We start from the raw sequence: 27,945 nt of genomic DNA, 5'->3' as shown, positions 1-27,945 counted from the left end.
CTGCAATCAGTTGCAATATGTTATCTGTTTATGTTAACTTGTCTGATTCAGGAGAATCTGAACCTGTGAATAACTAAAGTTACAACAGGAATTTTCCTGCTGGTACTTCCCAGGCCTGAACTGCCAGTCTAAGAGGACGGCTTTGTGCGCTCCAGTGTTCAAAGGCCCAGACTACTATTGCAGTAAGTCTCAAAAACCCAGCACAGGAAAAGGACTTTGCTGTCACATCACAGAGGAAAGTTCTTCAGGAGAACGACAAAGTGTTTATTTTATTTTATTTTTCATAAATTTTGCTTAAGATCGTCCTTCAAAAGAGAAGAACAGCTGGGCATGGTTGTGCATACCTTAAATTCCAGCATTTGGGAGGTAGAGGTAGGAGGATCACCTTGAGTTTAGGGCCACTCTGAGACTACATAGTGAATTCCAGGTCAGCCTAGCCTAGAGGGAGACCCCACCTCGAACAACAAAAAAAGCAGAAGAAGAACAAGTTGTCTTTTTGATTGCTAGATGCACTTTTAGGGGCAGGTCAGAGTTCAGGAACTTGTAACGGGGATTCCACTCTCACTGCACAATCTCTCCTCTACCATCCAAGAAGATAACAGCTCCATCATTTGTCTGAGTTAGCCTCAAGCCTACCATTGAAAACCTGTAGATCTGTGCCCATTCTTGCTTTTGTACAAAACATGCATCTGCACAATGAGATCTAAAGCCAGCAGGGGTAACGAAGGGTTCCTGCTACAGGAGGGTTTCATAGCTGTTCCCAGTACATCCTGAATGATGAATTTACATATTCCAGCACTGTCACGCCAAAGACACCTTCATGCTCCTAAATTTCTTTACAACTTTCAATGGTTTTTGTCAAACTCATAAAATTTAAGTGCTACAAGATATTGTTGCTTATGTTTTTTTATAAAGCAACATTTCACTGGCATTCCAGACAATGATTCTTTTTTATTTGTGAGGTGAATTGTAGTCCCAAATCCAATTACCAGGTCTGTCCACTCATTATTTTGTTTTTTTCTGGACAATATACTTTTCTTCACACTGGGTGTTGCCTCAGGTCATGGATCATGTCTAAGTGCTCAGGAGGTCAAAAGAAATCCAAGAGGTCAAGCAAGAAGCTATTGCACATAACAAAATAAGACATAAATAGCTCTGCAACACTAGGGTTCTGGGGAACCATGGGACACAAAGAAAATAGGAGCTTGGAAATGTACAGCTGGCAATTACTTCATGTGGGTTCTAGAAGCACCTATTCTATGCACTTTATCTTAAAAGTAAAAAAAAGAAAACATGATTGCTTAATTTGGACAAAAAAGCATTATTGTATAGGCAGAGAAGCTGAGTCAGAAAGCTAAAAAAAAAAAAAGACATTGTTTTTTAGTGCTGTTATTTTTGTTTTGTTTTGATTAAAACCGAGGTTTCTTGAATGATGGTTAAGTGCTCTAATGTTGAAACACACTCTCAGGCCAGAAAATTCAAGAATTTTTCAAAGGATTGTTGTCTGTCCACTAAGGTAAAATCTTAACTCTGCCGCTTCTTCTCTCATTGTCAAGTCATAAATATTTTCCCATATTTCCAGTAGAGAGCTCAAGCAGGATGAATTCTTCAGCATATGCACTGACAAATTGAACATTCCTTCAGATGACAGTTTCTTTTTCATAATGTATTTACAAAGGCTTTAGTAGTCATGAAAAAAGATAATTCAATGTGGAATTTTGAGCATAATAAATGTAAAGCTACTAAACAGAGAATGCTTTGCTAGTTTTATAAAAAGAGCATCCTAGGAGAGTTTAGTAGAGTAACAGCTTTGTCATGAATTTCTAGAAGTGAAGCCAGCTTTTCTTGTACTGTCTCTCATTCAGTAGAGATTCACACTAGGTCTACTTTATTGTAAGGCAATGAATATGAAAGAGCCTAGTGAGACAAGAAATGTGACTTGTGCTTCTTTGCAAATTTCTTATATCAAATACGAAAGCCACCCCTGCTATTGTGTGGTGTCCACATTAAATAATTATTTTGTTAGATAGTACGTGTAAGAGAAATTAACAACTAGAATTTGAATCAGCATGACCTGTTTGTATATGTATGCATGCATACATTTTAGACAGGCAAAGAAATTTACAAATCCTAAATCTAGACTTTAATCTTTAGCTACAGAAATGCAGACGAACGCTAAGTTAAACAAAATACCTGTAATGGTATAAATAGCTATTTCTGTCACTGCATCAGGATTCATTATTGCTGTATACTTCAACATAATGATCAAGTAGATAAGTAAATACACTCCTTATAAACACATTGAAATATAGCATACTAATTATAAATATTGAAAATATCAAGTAAAGTCAAAACACTAGCAAATACTATGGATAGCTTTCATTTTTATTCTTTTCTTTCCTTATTTCTTCTTTGCTTTTTTTCAGCTTGAAGTAGATTCTCACTACATAGTCCTAGATATTCTCCTCTGGATTTCTCAAATTCTCACATATGTTAAAATTATAGACACATGCCACTGTAGCTGGCCAAAAGTGTTTTTAGAGACAAAGAAGGTCAGTTTTCCCTCCCTTTGTAACTACATGTTGAAAAGTGAAGGTTCTGGAAGCTGGTGTCATTTGCATGCTCAGCTCTTCTCTCATCAGCTTATTAACAGGAGCCGGGCGGGGCTGTCAGCCACAGACAGGTGTCGAAAATAACCCAAAATGGATTAGCATAACTTTTAAATCCTGAAAAAAGGTGACTTACATTTCCTAGAAATTTTTATTCCAATGGTTAGAAACGTGTTGCAGTATCTTCTAACCTAATTGTCACAAGACAAGTGGAAGAGTTTTCTCTTCAATTTCCCAAATCCTCTTTAGCTACTGGGAAAAAATAATCAAGTATGTTAACTATAAATTGATCAGGTAGGGAATGATGACAATATATTCTTGGTGTCTTAATGCTTTGCAAAGTTAATAGGTCAGTAAACCCAAGCTCCAACAAAAGAATGGAATCACTCATTTTGTCTTTAGAAAATTGAAAGTGCATGACCATATAAAAAAAAATGTACAAATGCAGGTAACACTTCAGTGGGCACTGGGGCGTGTGCACGGTGGCTCTGTGAGTGTTTACACACTTTCCCCTCGAAACTGCTTCTCATTGAAATGTAGGGTAGGGCGTGAGAGGAAATGGGTTCTAACAACTTGTACTTGGAACAGTGTTTCTGGCTGATGAAGTCAGAGAAGTCTGAGGTTCAGTTCTTAGAGCATGACCTAGCAGCTTTGGCCAGCCTTGGGGAATTGCTTTAACCCTTCAGAAGTCTCAGATTAATGCAGTTTCCATGAGAATATATAAAACATATGACATCAAATTTACCCTGGGTGGATAATAGCACTTATGTTGTTTTACTGTGCTAAAATAGAATAATGAGATAAAAAGTCATGTGTGAGGAGCCTGGCTTTGCTCTCACTACCATTGCCCATATTTTAGACTTGTGTCATGGATTCAGCGAGGTTTACATCTACTCACCTGTTGTCAGGAAAATAAAAATGGGGCAACACCTACTGGTATCTCGCATGCAAAAGTTCTCTAATAAAAATTACACATATTCACAGATGTACCATTAATGATCATACACTGAAAACTGAAAACTATTCAAAGAATCATGTCTCTTGGCATCTCCTTAATAACATATCCATCCATCACCAGGTATTTCTGTCAGTAAAGCATTCAAGTTGTCAGATAAATCTCTCTGCCTAGGGGGAAATATAAGCCATGGCTTTGGCGATGAATGAAAACGAAATGATTTCTAACAGTATACTGCCAGACTCACTGAAAATAAAATAAGTAATTAAATAACCTCCTTCTCAAATAGGTCTGTGTCTGCCAGGCGCTTTTCTTTACCGTGCCTCTAAGTGCAGATCTCCTATGAAGTCTCATAGCAGCACTTTGAACAAGCATCTTACAACTGTGAAAAGCATTTATACGATTAAGTTTATTTTTTTGCACAATTTAATATCTGAGTAGTTTTATCTTTAGGATAAGTGAGGATGATGTTTGAACCATTGGGAATGCTTCTGGAGTAATCAGAGACCTTATTTCTTCAATTCCACATCTGAGAATCAAGCAGCACCTCGTTATCGACTGAACTGAACCCCTTGCTCCTCCTTTACCACGGCAGTCTCTTCTGTTTCACTGGGATTGTATTTCTAATCAATGCAAGAAGAATGCTTTTGTTAACTTAGTTTAGGTTTGCCATGTCTGAAAGAGGATATACTGGAAAGCCATTTACTCCTTTGTGACCACTTGACCTTACATTTTCAGATTTTGTTATATAAGAAAAACTTGCACACAGAATGACTTCTTATGAAGTGCCATGCCAAAAAAAAAAAAAAAAAAGTAACATGAAAAGACACTTTAAAGAAAGGAAGTCTGTGACATAGTCAGAAAATATATAGCTTTGCAAAGGACCAATGACAAATGTCACACAGAACAACTGGTTTATCTGTCCTATGTGCACAAGTATGGGTCACATTGTGACATAAATTTTAAATGTGACCAATAGCCACACCAAACCTCTCAAGAGCTGAGTGAGCTCCATAATTCACTTTTATTTTTGCTGTTGTTGTTTGGTTGGTTTTTCTAGGAAGTGTCTCACTCTAGCCCAGTCTGACCTGGGATTTGTTATGTCATCTCAGGGTGGCCTCGAACTCATGGTGAGCCCCCTACCTCTGCCTCCCTAAGTGCTGGGATTAAAGGCCATGCCCAGTCCCTTTATTCACTTCTTACCTGTGTGCACATGAAAAGTGCCTGGCCCTTTGACGTCTACTGGTTGAAGAGGCCAGCCAAAGAAATTTTATAAAGCATTGCAACAATCATGGATCTCTCTATTTCCTAGCTTTGTATTTATCATCACTACCTATCATATATTTATCAACTATCTACCTACCAATCTACTTGTCTTTCATCTGTCTACCTCAGCTTATTGATAAAAAGTCTTACTCTAACCCAGCTGACTTGGAACAACCTATGTGATCAAGGTGACTGGGAAGTCGTGACAGTTCTCAGCCTCCCAAGAACTTGCAGGCATTCCAGACATGAACCACTGCATCTTGACAATAGAATTGTTTTAAAAAGGCTTTTCTTGGGCTGGAGAGAGGGCTTAGGAGAGTTAAGGCATTTGGCTGTGAAGCCTAAAGATCCAGGTTCAATTCCCCAGGACCCACATAAGCCAGATGCACAAGGGGGCACAAGTGTCTGAAGTTGATTTGCAGTGGCATGAGGCCCTGGCGTACCTGTTCTCTGTCTCTCTCAAATAAATAAATAATGAATAAATAAGTATATAATGTTAGTAACAGAGTATTGAGCTCCAATTTTATTCTGTTTTAATTTGTTTTAAATTTTTAAATCATATCTTATTAGAATCTATAGCATGTTATAAATGGTATTCTATACCATCTGTAATTTATAGAATTACCCTTCATTTCACACATGAAGCTAACATCAGCAATTATGCTATGTGTGTCTTGTGCTAAGCAACCCTTTGGAGTATGGATCTAACCACTCTATTATTTTCCTTTTGTCTCCTTACAGAGTTGCCAAAGATGACTAGTTAAATATTGATGTTAGCCATAAGTTATTGATTGTAAAATGTTTGAAAAAGACTGGATATTTTGAAATTAAGTTATAAATAAATGTTGATTATATTACTTACAAAGAGCCATGACTGATTTTATTGTTTAAGTTATCCCTTCAGTCTTTCTTTTCTTATGGAGCCAATATTTTCACAGCTGAGGATCTCATGGTTTACAGTAGCTCCTGTTTCTTACCTTTCATTAATCTTACATGATAATTTCAGAGAAAGTTTTCTGAATATTTATCCATTTCATTCTCCTAAATCCACATTTCCTTAATGAGTCTCAATCATTCAGAGCATAAGGGTAAACTGCTTAATTGCTTAACATTCACATGTTAGCAATGCTGTACTGGATATGTTAACATAAATTTTACTTAGATGACTGTATTTGAACCACTTTTGCCATCTGTACTGTGTCAGATTCGTGCCTGTCCACTTCACTTGATTTAATCATACAGATCCTGAGGTACAAAAAGATACTGAAGGGCTGAAGAGATGGCTTAGTGGTTAAGCGTTTGCCTGTGAACCTAAGGACCCCAGTTCGAAGCTCGGTTCGAGACTCGATTCCCCAGGACACGTTAGCCAGATGCACAAGGAGGCGTGCATGTCTGGAGTTTGTTTGCAGTGGCTGGAGGCCCTGGCAAGCCCATTCTCTCTCTCTCTCTCTCTTTGCCTCCTTCTCTCTCTGTCTATCGCTCTCAAATAAATAATAAAAATAAACAAAAAATGAGATAAAAAGATACCGAAGTCCATTTCATAATAGATATCATCTTTTAAATATATGTTTTTGCATTTAAATATCATTTTATGTGCATTTTAAACATAAATCTATCTTCTTTATCATATTGTAAATTATTTCAAGCAAGTGTTAATATTAGTTGTGCTGACTGATAGACTGGTGTATTTTTTACATTTTTTATACTGACCAGTGGTAACAAGACTCAAACATAAAACCAATTCTTTCAATCAAGGCTCAACACAATGCACACAATCTCCCTTGGTGTGTTTCAGGTTGATTTCTTTCAATGTGAATATTATATACTTAATTTGTGCTGCTCTTCCAAAAGTGTCCTTTACTAATAAGTCATCCTTTTGATGAGCTGTGCAGGAAAATTTGTTTGCTATATATTCCTTAAGGGGTACTGGGAAACTAGAAAAAAGATAAACTGCATGGGATGGAGAGATGGCTTACTGGTTAAGCGCTTGTCTGTGAAGCCTAAGGACTCCGGTTCGAGGCTGGATTCCCCAGGACCCACGTTAGCCAGATGCACAAGGTGGTGCACACATCTGGAGTTTGTTTACAGTGGCTAGAGGCCCTGGTGCACCCATTCTCTCTCTCTCTCTCTCTCTCTCTCTCTCTCTCTCTCTCTCTCTCTCTCTCTCTCTCTGTGTCTGTCATTCTCAAATAAATAAATAAACATAAGCAAACAAAAAAAAAAAGATAAGCTGTGTAATTGGCCACCAGTTTATAAAGATACAGAGTAGTGAATCATAATGCAGACATTTTACTTTTGTTCTCTTTTCCTGTTAATTCTGCCATAGATTTTGGAGATAAACTCTTTCTCATTCAGCATTGCACAAATATACATGATACCTCTTCTTTGTGCAAGGCGGAGGTAGAACATTTCCCACTTCACATGTTCAAGGCTGAAAGTAATTTTACGACTAGGGATGTCTCAGCCGTATCTAGTTTAAAGTTCACATCATTTTATAGCCTGTGAGCCATAAACAAGGAATAAAGCAAACTTTTTCCTTCAAGGATTTCTACAAATCTGTTTTCTCTTTCTTTTCAAGTTTATTTTCACTCAACCAAATAATAATATCTTCTTCCATATTCATTTTAATGTGGATCCAAGGTTCACCGTCTGTACTTACACATTTTATTCACTTATTTATTTTTAAGTTTTTATTGACAACTTCCATAATACCATGATCATAGTTTTAAATACATATAAAACGATTTTACTTAGAGAGAGAAAGAGAGAGGGAGAGAGAGAGGGAGAGAGAGAGAGAGAGAGAGAGAGAGAGAAGATGGTGTAACGGCAACACCTAGGTCTCTTGCCACCACCGATGAATGCCAGGTGCCCACAGCCATGTACACTTTGTGCGTCTGGCTTTATGTGGGTACTGGGGTACTGAACTTTTGTAAGCAAGCACCTTTAACATTTGAGCCATCTCCCCAGAACTGTAGTCAAGTTTTAATGTAAATCCATTAATTGCAATTTCTTTCTACGTTTTGCAATCATTTAAAAAGTCACTTTTTGTGCCATTTCCTCATTAAAAAGAAAACAAAAAACTAATCAACCAAAAGAATGATTCACTGAGCCATCACTGTGTGCTGCAAGCTTTGATGTCCACCACGGATCGCGTGTTGTGACGGTGTGGTGCAATGCTGGAAAAACCCTGCAGTCAGTAATGAAAGCAGCCTTGTCACCAATTTTGTTTTCTAGGCAGCTCTTGAAATTTCAAAAACTGCAAGAGCTGTTATATTCTTGGGAATAGAGAAGCTGTGACTAGAATGTAAATCAGCAACTCTCATTCACTCTAATGGTGCTAAAAATTATAAGGTTAATATCAGTTTACTAACGTCTTTTTAAAACTACATTCAAATTAGGGTTGAATAGCTGCATGCTCGTATGTTTGAATAAGTAGAAGTTAGCTAACCACTCTTACATCACTTCTAACTGGTAAGGCTCCTATCTCTGTGGACAGTTCTTACTAAACTCACAGACAGCTTAGTTACCTAGTCAACTTCCCAAATGTTTCAAGTATTTAACTTATAGGGAGCATATTTCAATGTTACAGAAGGGAGGGCAGTCAATACAGCGGAGAATAAATGACATTTCTGATAAATTTAGATCTAGAAATGATTTAGTGCACACTGGAAACAGAGATACACTTGTAAGTAAAGGGTTAGTTGCATAGTATTTGGGGGTATGGTACATCTGGTAGATTGGAATGGACTTCATTTCAAATGGAAAAAAGTAAATTGTTGATTTTTATATTTTTATTTTTTCGAAGTATTCTTTTTGATACACATTACAATTTGTTGTTGTTGTTGTTGTTCTCTGAGGTATGACCTCACTCTACTCCAGGTGGACCTGGTACTCACCCTGTAGGTCCAGGCTGACCACGAACTCACTATGATCCACTCACCTCTGTTTCCTGAGTGTTGGAATTAAAGGAATGTTACACCGCACACGGCTATACATTACATTTAAATGGAAAAAAATGGCTGAAGGAGTCAGGCATGGTGGCACACGCCTTTAATCCCAGCACTCTGGAGGCAGAGGTAGGAGGATCACCATGAGTTTGAGGCCACTCAGAAACTATATAGTAAAATCCAGGTCAGCCTGAGCTCAAGTGAGATCCTACCTCAAAAACAAACAAAAAATAATAATAATAAATTTTTTTCTGTTATTCTTATTTATTTATTTAAAATCAATAGACAGAGAGAGAAAGAGGCAGATAGAGAGAGAATGGGCACGCCAGAGCCTCCAGCCACTATAAATGAACACCAGACGAGTGCGCCCCTTGTGCATCTGGCTAATGTGGGTCCTGGGGAATTGAGTCTCGAACTTGGGTCCTTAGGCTTCACAGGCAAGTGCTTAACTGCTAAGCCATCTCTCCAGCCCAAGGCTGAAGAGTTTAAAAGACTATCCTAAGCACACGTGTCATCAAATTTCCAACAGGATATTTTTCTCCTTTTTGAAGTGGTATGCTGGTATTTGATTGAAATTATTTGGTACTATGTTTTAGAAAATAAACTTTCTAATATCATGCTAACTGATTTCACTAAGTAGATTTTACATATTACTTTGAAATGTTGTGAAGTTAATAATACATAAACAAGAACATAAAATATACTATTACTTTTTATGTCTGAGCCAAACTAAAAAAGGACCCAATTAAGAGCTTTGTGGCAATTTTGGTAGTTTTGTGTTATGAACAAGCTTGCAAAAGCTTTTACGATAAAGTCTATTACACTACTCAAAATCCTACATGTGGTCAAAATGCTGGTACAACACCAGGAAAAGGAGTCAACAAATGCCAAGTGAACTGCTTCTCTACTAAGGCCCGTTCATGATCTGCTTTCTTCCTCACAGCACGTGCATGTGTGGTATGCATGTACATGTGTGCTCCCGTGCGCACGCGTGCGCACATCCGTGTGGGGCCAGTGGTTGGCATCAGGCATCTTCTTCAATCACTTTCTGACTTAATTTTTAGATAGTTTCTCTTCACTGGACCTGGAGCTCACCGACTTGGCTGGGAAGTCAGCTAGTCAGGAGCCTCAGGGATCAAGACCCTGCTGGCCAGCACTGGGACTGCCAATCACGCACCACAACGCCTGGGATGTAAGCATATACTCGCGTTGAAACTCAGATCTTGTCGCTTGCATGGCAAGCACTTATCAGGGAGCTACCTCTCCAGGCCCTACCTACTTTCTTGTGTTATTATTAAGGTCTTCATATACAATCCACTGGACAATTTATCATGCATTTTGAGAAGACATGTCAAGTAAAATTATTGTTACAATTGAGGAATATCATTAAATGAAATGCATTTTTTTTTCCATTTTTTAACATCAGAAAGAGAGGTAAAGTACTTGGGAAGCAAAACTCTTCTGAAACCCTTGTAATCAAGAAATGGCACCATGGGAGGAGCAAGCATGACAAAAAGACCAGCATTCTCCACAGTTCAGTCCACATAAGGTCTTGAAAGTGTCCTTTCAACTGAGAATCAGAAAAAAAAAAAAAAAAAACAGACAAAAGAGCATGAAAGCAACACTTCAGATGTCTTTATATCAAAAATTATGTATTGTATATTTTGATATCTGTGTCTGCCTATAGCATAATTATATTACCATACTCCTGACAAATATATAAGTTGTTTGACAACCAGTCATTATTTCCATTTTATGCTTGAGTACATAAGAATATTACTTCTTTAAAGGCCAAACAAGTGTCTTGCTTTTATGGATTAATTAAAAAAAAATCTGGGTGCAAGTGAGTTCTGATCTAAGAAAGGCAGTAAACTATTAATTATGAGTGGAGTAGTAACGATGCAGTGAATCTGATATGCCCACTAAACAAAAGTGTGTCCGTGACAAGAGATGCCCGCCTGACCCCGCCCTCGTGAGGAGTGGTGGGAGGCTCTGGATGGATGTCAGTGTCAGCTGTGTTACTCTGTGTAAATGGCACAGAAAAGCAAATATCTCCATTGGTTATTGACATCTACACAAAGAGAAATTGTCTTCCCAGTCGTGGAACCAGCTATGGCTGGGGAGGGGGCAGGGAACGTGGTGGGCAGTTAGACGGTGCCTACTCGAGTTAGCTCTCCCTTGTTTGTAAAGACAGCTCAGAGTTCCTTGGGTAGTGCTAGAATACACACCCTCTCCACAGGTTGTAACCTTCCTAAATCTGCACTGCAGGTCAGAAGTAAGAATGAGTTCCATCAAGATCAATTCTGTTAGTAAAACTTCTGTGAACACAAGGACAAATTAGGGATTAGTACACATCACTTTTTGAGATGATTTTATACATGGACATAGAGGTGAACAAAAACCTCACTCAAAAGACTAGTAACAGGTAGACACTGAGTGAACATGCTCATTAATAACTTTTATCTCCAAAAGTTCAATCACATTTTACAGAGGAAATATACCTTTGGAAAAAGTTAAACTATGAACCAAGGGTTCTAAGCCTTTCCTATGATATCAACCCTTTTGTTAGCCATGAAGCATAGAGACCCTTTGAATAATTTCTTTGAAGAATAAAGGAAATAATATACAAAGAAATGAAAAGTAGCTCCCATATGGTTTCTATAGTGTGGTGGCTCCATGCTTCTCGCCCAGAAAAGGTAACTAACAAAGTATACTAAAATACAGAATATATGCTTATGTGTGCTTATTTATTAATATAGTAAGTAAAAGAGATAGTAGCAGATCTCTAATAGATTCATGTTAGTAAAAATCCAAAAACATTTTACATATTTGAATCAATTATAATGTGAAATGAAAATGTCTTTAATTTCATTTACTGATAAAGTCACAGATACTGCTAAAGATATGAGTAGTTATTTACTATGCTTATAAATGATTAAAAAATCTGAGTTTGGGGCAGCTATTAATAATATATGATTTTTTTTTGTGGTTCTGTTTCATCAAAGAACATAGACACCTTTATCCAGCCATGTGATAAAGGCCATGTCTAGGTTAAAAGCTTTGTATTGGGGATTTAAAAGAAAGGAACTGAGAAGGCACTTAAATTAATTCTTTTAGAAAAAATATGCTCATATTCTGTGAAAAAGAATCATGTTAGCAGTGGTGGCATTCAGGAGTAATTCTTATAGAAAGGAAATGACATTGTTAAGTTAGCTTTCAGCAAACATGAAACACTTACATACTAAATCATCATTTTATGAATATTTAAAACACTGTGTGCCTGCTCAAATGCACCAGAAAAATGTAAAGAGAATTTTAGTTTGAACAAACCCCACAAATATCTCAGGATTTCTGTGTGCTAAAAGCTGCATTTTCCTTTTCTTGGTGTTTTGTAGTTAGATAATAGTGCTGAGTATTTATAGGCTGCCTTATATAACTATAGCTCTCTCCATTTTTCTTGTCAGAATAGTTTATTTTTTGCCCCTGCTTCTGTTTCCCTTGAATTTCAGTATTGGATTTACTGACTTTGCACTGGCTCTCCTATTTTTATAGAACCATATTCCTCAAGTTCAATTTACTTTTAAGTTGGATACTTTCTGTGTCCATTCCCTTTAGAGCTCTAAAAAGAATGTGTATTATTGACCAGATAAAGCTATTAGAACAACTATTATGAAATTTATTTTTAGGACCTTGGCTGCTTTAATGGCTCTTCAGGGCTTAAGATACGAAGCCCTGAACCCGGGAGGTTCACTGGCGTTATTGCTTCACATTCACACCTGCTCCGCCTGGGCGCTTGGGATGCGCCCGAGTCCCACCTCCCCCGGCTTAGCTAGGGGCCCTCGGCGCGGCACACTCAGACTGGGGGACGGTTTTCTTGGGTTCCATTTCATTTATCAGCTCCTCTTGTGGAAACTTCCTTTTCCTCGCTCTTACTTATTCTTTATTCTCTCCTGGTTCTCGGATTACTATTTATTTATTTATTTATTTTTTGTTTTCTGTTGTTCCAAACAGCAGCTCTTGTAGCACAGGCTGGTTTCGCGCTCCTGACTTTTTCTGCATTTTCCAGTTGTCCAGCACCTTCATCCTGAGCATCAGGGGACTCTTTCATCGGATTGTTGTGTCCTCCCGTCTGCCTTACACAGTCTTCCTAGCACTTGCGCTACCTTCTCTCTGAAGTGCTCAAAGTGGCCATGTCACCCTCTCTTCTCAGTTGCAAGTCGGGACCCTTATCACCCACGGCTCCTTAACTATTTTCAGTCATTAGCAGTCCTGTTTCCTCAGCGCGTCTTCAGCAAGCCTGGCAGCATGTGATGTACTAGGGAGCCTCTGCCGGCAAGCTGAAGACCCCCCTGCGCGTGGAGCTCAGCAGCCGGCGCTGGTCTTACCCCGCGGGAGCCCGCTCTGCCACGGAGGCCGAGTCTGATGAAAACCAGTCAGCATCATGACCTTTGTTGCCGCTGCCAAGCTCAGATGCAGGTCGCCAGTAAAATTTTACTGTGACCATCTGAAACCCTATAGAGATCAGCAAATTATGCTAACATTTGGAAAATTCTGAACATTCAAGGAAAGATCAGGAACCATCTATATCCCTTCCACTGTCCTAAAAAGGCACTTATCTCTTCTATTCATGCTTGTGATGAAAGAAAAAACACTGGGATCTGTGCTCTATTTCTTCATTAAATATTTTTAATTTTTTAATAAATTTATTAGAGAGACAGAATGGATGGTTGCCAGGGCCTCTAGACACTGTGAATGAATTCCAGACACATGCACCACCATGTACATCTGGCTTACATGGGATCTGGGAAGTCAAACCTGTGATCTTAGGCTTTACAGGCAAGTATCTTAACCACTAAGCCATGTCTCCAACCCTATTTCCACATTATAAAATAACTATTTCAGGTTCACATTTATGCAGGCCTTAAATTTCACCTGAATGGCCAAAGGACCATGTCAGTATTTATAGAGGATAATGTCTGGCCAGCAACGTAGATTTTAAAGAAGTACAAGTGTTCTCGTCCTATAGTGACTTTTTTTCTTATGGAAACATTTTCTTTTTCCCTAAATTATACAGTCTTTGAGTTCTACAATACCCCCAGTTTTTGAAAGTCAAGTAGAGTAAAATTGTATTTGTTGAGCTTAAGAAAGTAAATAAAAGAAGACAAAGTTCCTGTATAAGAACGAAGGGGGCCTGGAGAGATGGCTTAGCGGTTAAGTGCTTGCCTGTGAAGCCTAAGGACCCCGGTTCAAGGCTGGGTTCCCCAGGTCCCACGTTAGCCAGATGCACAAGGGACACACGCGTCGGGAGTTCTTTTGCAGTGGCTGGAGGCCCTGGCACGCCCATTTTCTCTCTCTCTCTCTCTCTCTCTCTGTCTCCCTCAAATAAACAAACAAACAACAACAACTAAAAGAAGGAAGGTCCTGAGTAGAAATTCCCAAGCCTCCTTTGTGTGCAAAGTAAGTTGTAAAGATAACTGGGGAGATTGAGATTTTCCTCCTTCCTTCCTTCCTTCCTTCCTTCCTTCCTTCCTTCCTTCCTTCCTTCCTTCCTTCCTTCCTTCCTTCCTTCCCTCCCTCCCTCCCTCCCTCCCTCCCTCCCTCCCTCCCTTCTTTCTTTCTTTCTTTCTTTCTTTGAGGTAGGGTCTCACTGTAGTTCAGGCTGACATGGAATTCACTATGTAGTCTCAGGGAGGCCTCAAACTCATGGTGATCCTCCTACCTCTGCCTCATGAGTGCTGAGATTAAAGGCGTGCGCCACCACACCCGACTGATATTTTCAAATTGAGAAAAATTTACTGACTTCCAATGTCCTTTTACATCTATAAATTTTAAGACCACCAAATTAATTGCTATTGTTCCCAGACTCTCCTGATCTCTGTGTTCTTCATTTTCTTTTTTAGGATTGTAAAACATTAGTATCAGTTTTAGTCCAGAATCGAAATGCAAGGCTAAGTTATAATTACAGTATTTTTGTAGTTTAGAAAAAATGAGAATGTTGTTGCAAGTTGAAAACCAAAGACTGGAAGAGATAACTCAGTCATTAAAGGAACTTGCTTGCTAAGTCTGATGGCCTGGGTTCAATTCCCCAGTTTTCATATAAGGTCCTAGGCACAAAGTGGCACGTGAATTAGGAGTTTGTTTGCAGTGGTAGGTGGCCATGGAGTGCCCATTCTCACTTTTTCTCTCTCTGTTTGCCTCATTCTCTTAGTCATTCTGTCTCCCTCAAATAAAATAAAATAAAAATTTAAAAATCTCATTGGATGCTTACTTGCAATCAAATACAACAATGTAAGGACATGAGACTCCAATTCACTACACCTATTTGATAAGTCCAAGAATGCCCATTTGAGCACTTAGAAGATAGTTTTAGCTTTCCTTTACTATAGTATCATTTTAAGGAACAGCATTTAACTTTCAAAGTGAGACATGTCTATGCAAAACAGTTAAAACATGAAAAAAATATACTCAGGGGCATCTGATTAAAGATGGAACTTACATATCAGACTTGGAAAATGCAACTTAGTGTTGTCTTTGAGTCAAGTTTTTGTAAGTTTATTTTTGCAGCAACATTGCCCTGTATTGATGTAGGGACTGTCTCCTTCCTAAAGAATTAATGGTAGATTTTCACAGTTTCCTATTTGTTTGCTCTTATAAATCTACTGTCACATTATGTTAGAAATGTGAGAAACAAATTTAAAGTAATTAACTCTATTCAAGGATGTATATGGTTAATAATATGTGTGTTGGATTTAATATTACATTATTAATGTCAAGTAAAATACTTATATTGACACAATTTGTGGACTTATAATGTATAAAGATTAGTTGTCAGAGTAGTCATGACTATAAAAATAATTTGTTGATCTTACATTATAAAGGCTTAAAAAGTAAACAATATTACTAAAAAATGATACAGTGATTTACTCATCCAGTACATATTCAGTTATTCAAAGACCGTGGACTTTTTGGGTTCTTCCTTTAATTTATGTTTATTTTTATTTATTTATTAGAGAGATAGAGAGAGAGAGAGAGAGACAGAGGGAGAGAGAAGGAGAGGGAGAGTTGTGGGCATGCAGGACATTCAGTCACTGCACACACACTCTAGACGCATGCACCACCTTGTGCATCGGGATTACATGTGTCCTGAGGGATCAAACCTGGGTCCTTTGGCTTTGCTGGCAATTGCTTTAACCACTAAGCCATCTCTCCAGACCTTCTTTTAAATATTTTTGTTGGGATGTCAAGTACACTAGTGAACATGATTGGCAGGGTTAGGGATTCAGCAGACTGGGAGCCCTCACAAGTGCAGAACCCACAACTGGTATAGGGGAGCACAGTTGAAGATGTAGGTGAATCTGCAGCTACTTGCGATGAGCCACTTCTCAGGTCTTCTTCTGCATTCTGCATTGAGATGTCCCATGTCACTGACATGCACATCTCTTAATGGCTAAGGAGCCTGAACTTGACCTAGTCCAGGGATTCAGTGATATCTTCTTTTTATGCTGCTTGCCCAATATAAACCCTGGCTACTGTACCCCGGGGTTCCAACAAAACCCACTGTGGCTAGATATTATCAACCCAACACTGGAATATGGATACCATCTTGTTGATATGGAAAGGATAGGTCTGTGCTTAAATATGAAGGCATCTTGCCACAACAGCTTTTTACCATGCACTTTTTGGCACAAATACAGGTAGGTGCCTCGGAGGCTGCCAGGGAAAGCTTCTTACACTCATCTATGCCATGTGGCCACAGCATGGAATTCATGCACTTTTGCCACAGGTTGGTGGAGGTGAAGCCATAAGATACAGCTTGTTCCCTCACTGTAGGTGACAACTGCATGAGTAATGGTCCACAGTCCACAGGCAATTAGCAGGAACTCAACATGCCAAAGGGAAAATTCAAGCCTTGCTAGTTCCTGACACTATTGTTGTCTTTGTAAAACTTTTATCTCTCTCAATTTCTTTCTATTAGTGTAAGAACAATTATCTTCTTCTGGTCATAATCAAGTGTTTCTTCCTTCCAGGTGCACTTGGCATAGTTCCCTGGTGTTAGCCTTCATGATGCTTGGCAGGTTTTGTAAAGAGACTTTATATCATTTTGTTTTCATACCAGTAATCTGTGTAATGCATAAGGGAAGAAGTGATTTCATCCCAATTTTCATTGTTCTGCTAGCCTTAGCTGTAGAGGATAAAGTCTCATGTACTGCGGTGATCCATCTGATTCACTCACCTATGTCCATACAGCCTACTACTTAGATGGAAGTGCTAAAAAAAACTCAGTAAATATTTGTATGTTAGTTAATCATACAATGGGATACATTCAATTCTGTGTACTTTAGTTCACATTTAACATCCTTACAAACATTTCTCATTTGAATTTCCTTTGTAAAGCTATTCCTTTTTTGTGGGCATACAATTTATCAGCATGTTATGGAAACTATAGGATTTCCTATATGTACATATTCTAATTTGATAGTATGGACTCATCTTATTACTCTTTTATTTTCCCTTACCCTTCCTGTTGGTTCCCTTCTTTTGAGTGATATCTCCTCTCCTATTAGGTTCCACCTTACCCTGCTCATAATGGCTACCATCAAGAAAACAAATGAAAACAAATGCTTGTGATGATGCAGAGGGAAAGGAACGCTCAGATACCACTGGTGTGCACTCAAACTTGTGTGTTCATAGTGAAATTTACTTTCTCCGCAAGCTAAAAGTGGAAGTATCACATGATCCTACTCGCCCACTTCTGGCTATTTGCCCAAAGAAATTGAAGTGACTTGTCGACTCAGAGCAAGCACACACACATAAGTGTGAACACTGTGCTAAAGATGAGCTTAGCGACTAAGGGAGCAAAGATCCATTGAAGACAACCTGTGGGCTTAATGTGACTACATTTGTGATCTGTGTTAGTATGTGTTTGTGTGTGTGTTCAGGATCAACAGAGTCCAATAAACCGCACACCTAAATTCCTTCCTTTATCAAATATTTAAGATTTATCCAAAGTCAAAAGTTCCATACCCTTTGCTCACACAATGTCCTGCGTATTCATTTCTTACTAGTATTTGCCTGTACAATAGAAACGCCAATGAGTACATGTATCCAGAAGAAGCCACAGCCCCAGTGAGGTCAGAACTGTGCTGACTGGTGATGCAGCAGGTTTGCTAAGGGCTTACACGAGACTTCTCTTCAGTGTTTCCTCAGGCTGCACACTCCTGGGCGTGTTATGTCAGGAGTTAACTCCCAATGCCCAGCCTCTGCTCCAAAAACTTGCCAACTCTGGCTATGAAAATTTCATAAATCCATGTTCCAAAATTCAAGGCTGGGACCACCAAATAGGACTTCTATACACAATGGAATTTTACTCAGCCTTGAAGAAGAGCTAAGTTATGTCATTTGTAGGAAAAATGGATAAAACTACAGATTTCTGGTGAAATTGGCCAGACTCAGAAAGAAAGACTTCATGTTTCCTCTCACGTACAGAATTCAGATTCAAATCTTACTATTTTTTTACTTTACTTTAGCTGCAAACACAAAAAATTCTTCCAGTTAGTATAGTGCTGTATGATATTTCCATACATGCATATAATGTTGAACTAAGGTCAAACCCACAAGTTCTGAAATGTTTATAATTTCTTTTTGGGAGAAACATTAAAATTTATATCTCCTAAAACATTACAAATGTGCAATACTTGCTAGAACTACTTATTCCTACCTTTCTTCACTCCCTCTACCCCAAATATATTTCCCTGGCTTCTGGTAACTTCCATTCTACCTCATCATGACATTTTATGTTCAGTATATGAGTGAGAGCATGTGGCATGTGTCTCTCTGTCACTGGTTTCTTGAATGGTGTCCAGAATAAGCCAGGTATTTTTCTATTGTGCAGAAGAACCTGCATCACTCCTTCCACATCATTTTACTTGTCATTTTAAATATTTTTATTTTTATTTACTTATTTGACAGATAAAGAGGGAGGGAGGGAGAGAGAGAAAGAGAGAATGGGCACACGAGGGCTCCCAGCCACTGCAAACGAACTCCAGATGTGTGCACCCCCTTGTACATATGGCTAACGTGGGTTCTGGGGAATCAAACCTGGGTCCCTTGGCTTTGCAGGCAAATGCCTTAACTGCTAAGCCATCCCTCTAGCAGCATTTTACTTGTCATTTACTGGAATAAAGGAGAAGGAATGCTAATAATATTTGCAAACATACAAACAGAAAAATCAAATTTCGTGTTTGTCGTTCAGAAAATCATTTGACACCAACTTAAGAAAAGTAACCCTGGTAACATATCATTGTTTTTGTTTGGAGTGTATTTCTTCTTCTAACTTTTTTTTGATATCAGAATTTCCTTAATTTACATACATACTGGAAAAACATGGTATGCAAAGCATCATTGAGAACAATTGACAAAAATTGTTCTTAATACATACACATGAATACTAAAGGTGGACAATATATTTAAGTATTTAATTATATTTAAAATTAGATAAACATTATAACAAAAAATAAACTGAGGATACTGTTATTTTTCATTTCCAAATGACTAAAAATCCTTGTATCTATTCATTTATGTGATTATTTAGAACTTTGATTGCCTAGGGTGTTTACTATGTAGTTTACACATGCTATTAATTTATTCTGTAGACCACAATGAATCTATTTGCAAAAGGGGAATCTACGGTTCAGAATGGGCATCTAATTTGCTCAAGAATATATATATGTATACACACACACACACACACACACACACACACACACACACACGTTCTTTGAGCTCCAGTTCTCTTTGAATGCAAAGCCTTTGTTATTTTCCTGAATTGGGCCACTGGCCAAGGACACTCATCAATGCAAGTGCGTGATAATGTAGGTATAACAAATGCATTGCCACTCTGCAAGGGGCAGGACCATACCGTACTTTGGATCGCAGGTTATGCAGCTGCCATGGCTGGGATTAAGGCCAAACTCAGTAGTTGACTAGCCATGGAAACTTAAGCAAATCACTTAATCACTCAATAGCCCAATTTTCTACCCCCAAAGTAGAAATGAATAGTAACTGTTTCAAAGAGATCTGAGATTAAATAATTTGATATTTAAATTATTTAGGACAAACCTTGGCACAGAATGAAATTCAGCATTAATATCAACATTTTCATGTGATTGTGGGTGAAAAGATGCAGCTAGGCAAAAGGGTGTGTGCCATTAGAGTGTGTATGTCATTACATCTTCACCTTTGCAAAAACATTAATTGGATATAACAGACATTTGGCATTTATTTCTTCATCAGATATTTTATCAACTTTCATTGAGTAAGCAAGATTAAAAAAACATAAACCTGGTCATAATCATGGAAATAAAAGGATAAACATTCATATATACACATAAATAATACATTTTGAATGAGTGTGTATTTGTAATGAATAAAAGATATTCATTTTTTGTGAAAGTTTAAAGTGATGGCTGGTCAAACAAGGACATCTAATTTATAATTTATATTTTATTTTATTTATAATTATTTTATTTATAATTTTATTTTATTTTATTTATAATTATTTTATTTATAATTTTATAATATTCACATGTATCATATCTTGTTTTTATGAACTTACAGATAGAATTTTAGAAGCAATGTACCACATAATTATATGATGTATTTTGTAAAGTTTAGAAGGCTAGATCAATTTGACATTTTAAAGTATCACTTGATTTTCAGTTGAAGAGTACAGTTTTTATTTTTAATAAAGCTCTCTGAAATCATTCACATCTTAATTCCTGTTGGCATAATAGTTTGGGGATTTTTGTATTATAAGAGGTCCCTTGGTAACTATGTTTAATCTATAAACAGTATCTATGATGAAAATGAATTTGAATGTCATTCCTAAAATTTAATCATGTCACATTTAAACACCCAAGAGGGAAACATATATGGCTTTTGTGAGTGACACAGAGCAATAAATGAAACCAGTTCTAGTTATTTTCAGATGAGTTAACTAATGTACTATAATTTTATCCTGCATTTCCTCTCGGGTGAACATCACTTTCTGTTCAACATACATGGCGCTGCATATCTATTCTTATAAGAATGGGCTTCTCTCATTCCAGGTGATCATCATCTCCCTTTTAAGCTGTTTATTAATATAGCTGCCTGTGCACCTGAGCTTATGTAATTTAAGAGCATCAAGGGAATCTATTTGAGGACTTTAATTAGAGGACTTCTGCAGTTATGTTTTAATAAATAGTATAAGGACACCTAAAAGATATTCATATGTCAATCAAAAGCAATTTCAATTGAGAAAAAATAAATAAATAAAACTTAATCAAGTCCCTTACAATAAATGAAAAATAAACAAAATAATATCTGTTAAAGTAAATATAAACATATCAAGATATCTGATATTATATTCCCTTAACACAACTAGAAATATGTTAGAAATAATTAACAATTTCATATTAGTAAACGGAATTAGTAAATACAGAGACTTTTTACAGGAAAATGTAATAATAACTATTAAGCAGCACCTTGGCAGGGGATGTGGGAGGTGAGAAAGGATCTCTGTGCAATGCTGGCATGCCTGGAAATCGACATGCAGACCAGGCTGGCCTTGAACTTACAATGATCGTTTTGCTGCTGATTCTGGAACTGTGGGCATGTCCACCAATGGCTGTTCTTAATATTTGATATAACTGCATGGTATCAAAAATGTTCATTGCGTGACAGATTTGTATGATTGTTACTACATACTCATGGATGAGATCATAATGGATAAGGTTAGATATGGATTTCTTCCTCATAAACCAAACGTTCCCAATAACAACATTAAACAAAGTATCCTTGCTAAGAAATAATCCACCTGATTACTTTGTAATATTTGTTATTTTTGCCACTCAAACACCTTGTTTTGGTTTCATTAAATTAAATAAATATATTTATGTTGCAAATGTCAGTCATATTCAATCACTTCACTTAACTTTATTGGCAAATCAGACTTAAAACACACCATAAAGTGGAAATATTAGGGAAAACCAGAGAAAAGCTAAGATCTGAGGTGAGTTCTTCCTTTTTTTTTTAATGTAGACTGTAAGATCAGTCTATGCAATAAGACAAAATTTTTCCACAATTACTTCAGTTCTTTCTTTCTTTCCTTCTTTCTTTCTTTCTTTCTTTCTTTCTTTCTTTCTTTCTTTCTTTCTTTCTTTCTCTCTCTCTCTCTCTCTCTCTCTCTCTCTCTCTCTCTCTCTCTCTCTCTTTCTTTCTTTTTTTATATTCAGTACTTGAGATCAACACAAAGCCCTTTGTATGCTGGGCATGGTTTCTAGAACATACCTACACCCTGAACCACCACCATTAGAACTTTCATATTTCCAAGGCTTATTGGTGGTGGTATATACCTAGAACATTGGATCACATTTGCCTACTAAGTTATTTTAAATGGATGACAAGTTATGTGGTGTAAGTAATCTAAATACCTCTATGTAGAAATAGCCTAGAAAGAGAAGTAGTCTCAGTATCAGTTTTCTTTCTTTCTTTTTTTTAAATGTGTTTGCATGAACTCATTGCAATTTAGAGTTATAAACTATTTTATCAAGCTCATGTAAAAACAATTCAATTTTCTCTCAGTGTTTACTGAATGTCATCTTATATGCTAGATTGCATCTTGTTTTATTGACAAGAAGTTCTTTAGATAAGAAATGGGAAATCAGTTTAATAATAACTTGATGCTTATGGAAGAAACGAAGACAACTCAGACATCACTCCCATAGTTAAAGACACCGACAGATTATTAAGTATGTTCCATGTGTCAGTTCTCTTCTAGCAATTATGATTGGAAAAGTAAACTTTCCACACTTGGAACATGAATTCTACTAAGGGAATAGTCAATAAATAAAGCACTAATGAGAAAATGCATGTTAATTAACGTGAAGGAAAAATATAAAGTACAGAAGTGGACAAGCCATGGAAGGCGTCATTGAAAAGATGTCTTTTAGGCAAATGGCATGAAGTAAATAATGGAGTGTGTCACAGCAGAGAATGTCCTGGGGAAAATAATAGAGGGACAATTGCCCTAGGGCAAGATGACCAGGTGTGCCTTAGACAGAGGTCGCAGGCCTCAAGTATGTACGACAGAGAGAATTCTAGGAGGGGGTCTGAGAGCTGAGGGAGTATGGTGGGATAAGGGCGGGTCCTGGAAGTCTCCAAACAACAGAGTAAGATTTTGTCTCTGCTGACTTCAGAAAATTGGAAGGCTGGTCTGCAAAGTGACACATAAAGCCTGTTTGTTCATGGTTTCCCTATCATGGCTGGGAGGAGCCCAATCTGGAAGGAGCACATGTATAAATTCTCCTCCAAACCCGTTGATAATGTTGGAGTTTTGTCTGTGAAAAGTACTGTTACCTTCTAAGAATTTACTCCCCACGATTAGGGGAAAAAACAACAACAACAACAAAAAAAAACCTGTCCAAAGGGTGCGTGTGTGTACTTCTGCAGGTAGGAATGTGGGAACATGTGTGAGCATTTGTCAGAGCTTTCTGTGAGACATGGGTCTTAGCACGTCTTATTCCTTTCCCTTCTCCATCCTTTCCCTTCCGTTGTACTTCTGTAACCTGCTGGTCTTCTATGCCTTACAGGGTGTCCTCTGACATTGTGACACAATATCGGATCTGTACCTGTGCTGGGCTGTCCCGTGATGCCTGCGGGCCGCGAGTGGGCACTCCTGCTAACCATTGTACACTTTCCTTTACTTATATTCCATTTATTTCTGTCATTCACCTTCCAGGATATTTTGCAAGTATAGACACAGGATGTGCAAGCATAGACACAAAAGCAGACTTTTTAAGTAAATAACGATGTGCAGTGAATAACTGTCACATACCTAGTAATCTCTCACTAAGAATTCACTCAAACTAAAATTATTTTCACATTAGAAAGGTAATATAGGTCTATTTTTTAAAATCCAAAATGCACAGAGAAAAGAATGATAACATAGTCCAACTCTTAGTATTAAGTTACTTCCTTTGTGGAAAGTTTATATTAATTTGTAATTTTTTCTATTGTGTTTAATTATATTAACATGAAAAATACATTGAGGGATAATTAATATTTATAATCGATGTTTATTATAAACTTATGTGTAGCTTATTTTAACCTTTTCTCTTTCACCATTTGTGGACACTTACATAAATTATATTCTTTTTAATAATTTTTTACTATTTATTATTTGGAGCTTTGTTGAAAAATGGTATCATTTGAAAATCAATCTGAACTATGACATTCCATGAAGATATTGGCATTAGTAGAAATAAGAAACTTGAGCCAAGCAACACAATGATGAGGGTAGATGCTCAGAAATATACTGAACAGTTTAGAATTGAACCCCAGAGAAGTAGCATGAGTCCTCCTGGTGTAATTTGATAGTAGTACTCAGTAAATTTTCTCCACCATGCCCTTCTCTCTGCTAATGGTGTAAGCTGAGAAATAATGTAAAGCTTAGAAGAAAGTTCATTAATTTTACCATAGGACAGAAGCCAGAACATTGGCTTTAATCTATGTAATGTCACCTTCTACGAAGCTACCTTCAGGTGACTTACAGCTAGTATCACCTGCAAACTGATGATACTTCTATGAATCCCAGGAGACAGTAAGTCATCTATGTTTTCAAGGCTTTGTGCAAATCTTCAATGGACTTTTCTATTTTTACTTGTCTATTATTCTACAAGATCACAGAGCAGAACCATATCCTCACAAACCTAAACAATATGAGGCTTCTTAATTTATTATACTCTTTGGGGAATAAAAGAAATAAAAACAAGCACAATGATAGAAACACACATTACCATTTTTGTTAAAGGACTCTGAGCTTTTTTTCAGACCATGGACATGACAAAAGGAAATACAGAATGTATTTGGCTCATGCCAAACCAGGAAGGCAATTGTTTGTATGTTCCTATTAATGGTCTGAATTTAAATGTAGATAATTAACATTTAAAATCTAGTCAAGAAAAAAACAAAGGACCTTAGGAAACATTGCCCAGTGGTTAAGGCACTCATTTTCCAAGCCAAAGATCCAGGTTTGATTTCCCAGGACCTATGTAAGCCAGATATCCAAGGTGGCACAAGTGTCTGGAGTTCGTTTGCAGCAGCTGGAGGCCCTGGCATAAGCATTCTCTCTTTTGCTATCTGCTTCTTTCTCTCTCCCTTTCAAATAAATAAATAAAAGTATATTTTAAAAGGATATTTAAAAAGCAAAATATTAGAGACACGATTCAAAAACTAATGATAATTAAGTTGCCAACCAGCTTCCCATATATATAGTCAGGGTTCTTTCTTGTCAAGGGCGTTTTGAGATGTGAGCACCTGACAAACTCCTCTGGTGTGGGATCAAGAGGCTTTAGCCAGTGTTTTCAATATCCTGCTGGTATCTGGTGGCAGCCATGCTGCTCAGATGCTATTTGGACAGCTCAGAGGTCAAGGGTATCTCCCTTACACAGTCTGTCTCAAAAGAGCCTATTCCCAAACAATCAGTTCTGACCTCTACTCTACCTATGACGTTCACATTCTCAGACGCCATTTCTTCAAGCCATTCTGAGAGACAGAGACAAACCTACTCAGACCAGCACTTGACCTACAACCACTTCTCATGACGTACTCGCTTGGACATGTCAGGGGAATGGGAAGATGTCAGCATTTGGCCACCCTGGTTTGGTCCCCTCCCAGTCAGAGGTGGTTGGGCTCCATTACAAACTCTGACGGAGTCCCAATTCTCGAAGATTTCCTTTAATCCAGAACGTTTGGCTGCACAAATGTGAATGTGGTTGGCTGACTCATTTAGTAATCACCAGCTTAATGAAGTGATCACTTTTACATATTTGGAGGTGGTTTCAGTGAAACTGCAGCGAGGTGTCTGTGAAGCTAACTTCATGACTCCATGAAATGAATAAATGAAGAATGCAAGGGCTCAGTCTGGGGCTGACAAAAGACAAGCAAAACCTGAGCTTGAGATAAAGTCCCACTTAGTCAAGTAAGTGCTTCATGGCTTCATGGGGTAGTTGCTATTTTATTTGGCTCGGCAATACTTGGATTTGGTTGTATAGTTTTTCCCCTGCTTCTTTAAACTGCCCTTTTCATCCGTATAATCTCCCTGAGTTTTCTTCACAAATTCATGCTCAGTATCTGTCTTCAGTTATTTTAAGCACGAGGTTGTTTTCCTCCCCTGGTCTAAAGGTTTTCTGCAATGTCAATGTGATGATTTTAGTGGGGGATTCAGTACTAAGGTTTTTTATAATAGTCAACATGATGACTTTAGTGGGGGATTCAGTGCTAAGATGATATTACAGTCAGCACCACCATATTAGGATGAACATTCAAACCAGACACAGTTTATGGACAGAGGGGATTTAATTCAGTTCTACAGATCCAGGGTAAGATTGCTTTAAAAAACAATCTTGAAGAGTATTTTCTGCCTCTTTATAAGTACTTCAAGTAAAGAGTTATCCTGCCAATTGACCCATCTTCTCAAATTGCTGATATCCTAGACATCTAAGAGGACAAATACATATTATGTAAAAGCTATACGGATATTGCTTTTTTTTTTTTTTTTGAAAGAGGCTATCTAAGTTCAGTGCCTGTCTAACCCTAGGTAATCCCTCTTGAAGAGTAGATTTAATTGAATAGATACTCAAAAGCCAACATAGGATTCATGGAGAGATGGACTTCAATTTATGATATGTTTTTGCCATTGTTTTCAGATCACAGTTACTGCTCTTACATATCTGTGCACTGAGGCATACCCTAGAGAGTAAGTGTGTGTTAAAACTAACACATGCAATGAGCCATTTCAATCAATTAGGCGCTAGAGAAGCAAATGACATTGATTTTGGCCTAGATCCCAAAATAAATGGAGGCTATGTAAATGAGTTTGTGTACGCGTGGATGCAAATACTTACTATATTGACAATTTCTCCCCATAAACTCTCCTGGGCACTCACAGGAATAGTTAGCAACAAGGTCTGTACATATTCCACCATTTCTGCAGGGCTCAGCTTCACACTCATTTATGTCTGAGGAAAACCAAACAAGGGAAGATAATTATTGACATACATAATTAGATTTGAAGAAAATTTAGGTATTTTAAATAAAAATCCCCAGAAATGCTATCCCTTTGAATATACATATATGTTTCAGTTATACACATGTTGCTTAAACCAACAGTTCATTTAAAAAAAATATATATTTTGCATAGAACTGAAAATCCGGATGAAAGACCAACATAACTAAACCATTCTCTAATCCTGAAAAATCAGTGTGAGTAGGTTGGGGAACTAGTCAGTGTATCCTTAGAATTAAATCAAACAAATTAACCCCGGTAGGGAGATGAATTGGTTTCACTTACAAGATCTAGAAACCACCCCACAGCTACAACTGCCAATTAACACTGTCTCATTTCATCCCAATTCATTAAAATTCTAACTGACAAAGATGTTTTAGTTTCTAAATAGTTTGCCTTTGATGAATATGATGAGAAGCAAATTAGAGTTAATAGCTGAAGCTCGTTACATGCAAAGTGAAATGAATGTACACGATGATGACTTCCTAATCTCGTTCAAGAGTCTGAACTTACGATGAATAAAGGGACTTACCTGCTATGCCATTGTTATATAGCAAACTATGCTAATTCCCATGCTAGTTTGGGGCAACAAAGATGAGCATGATTTTGCATGCACAAAAAATAATGGCAAATATAGGAAATTAATAATCATTGATATTTAAAAATCATTCTTTGTAATCACAGCACCACGAGGCTAGAGAGATTGCTTAATTGTTAAGGTGTTTGCCTGCAAAGCCAAAGGACCCAGGTTCAATTCCAAGGACCCACATAACCCAGATGCACAAGGGGCACATGCGCCTGGCGTTTGTTTGCAGCGGCTAGAGGCCCTGGTGTACCCATTCTCTCTCTATCTGTTTCTCCATTCCCTCTCTCTCCTTGCAAATCAATAAATAAAAATTTTAAAAATAGAAGTTGGATAATACACCCATTTCATTTTCTCCTTCTCCATTGAAATCAAACTTCACTATCTCACTATCTGATGGGTATTCCAAAAATATGTTGCTTGTCTTTAACTGTCTTTCAGACCCAAGTGGCATTCATGGGAAATTGGGACTTCCTTTC

The 27,945-nt window shown here is 37.5% G+C and overlaps 1 protein-coding gene across 2 annotated transcripts in view; it reads right to left on the bottom strand.

Annotated features, from left to right (window-relative positions):
• Edil3 (EGF like repeats and discoidin domains 3) overlaps positions 1-27,945 on the bottom strand; it is a 413,243-nt gene that overhangs the window by 133,549 nt on the left and 251,749 nt on the right. For both annotated transcript variants that reach the window (XM_004651638.2, XM_045133604.1), the window contains one exon: positions 26,723-26,836. In XM_004651638.2, the coding sequence (XP_004651695.1) occupies positions 26,723-26,836 (114 nt within the window). The remainder of the gene's footprint in view (positions 1-26,722; positions 26,837-27,945) is intronic.

The sequence above is a fragment of the Jaculus jaculus genome, chromosome 14, assembly GCF_020740685.1.
Source record: "Jaculus jaculus isolate mJacJac1 chromosome 14, mJacJac1.mat.Y.cur, whole genome shotgun sequence".
Taxonomy (NCBI): domain Eukaryota; kingdom Metazoa; phylum Chordata; class Mammalia; order Rodentia; family Dipodidae; genus Jaculus; species Jaculus jaculus.
The sequence above is the reverse complement of the archived record's forward strand: the minus strand, read 5'-3'. Positions and strand labels throughout refer to the sequence as shown.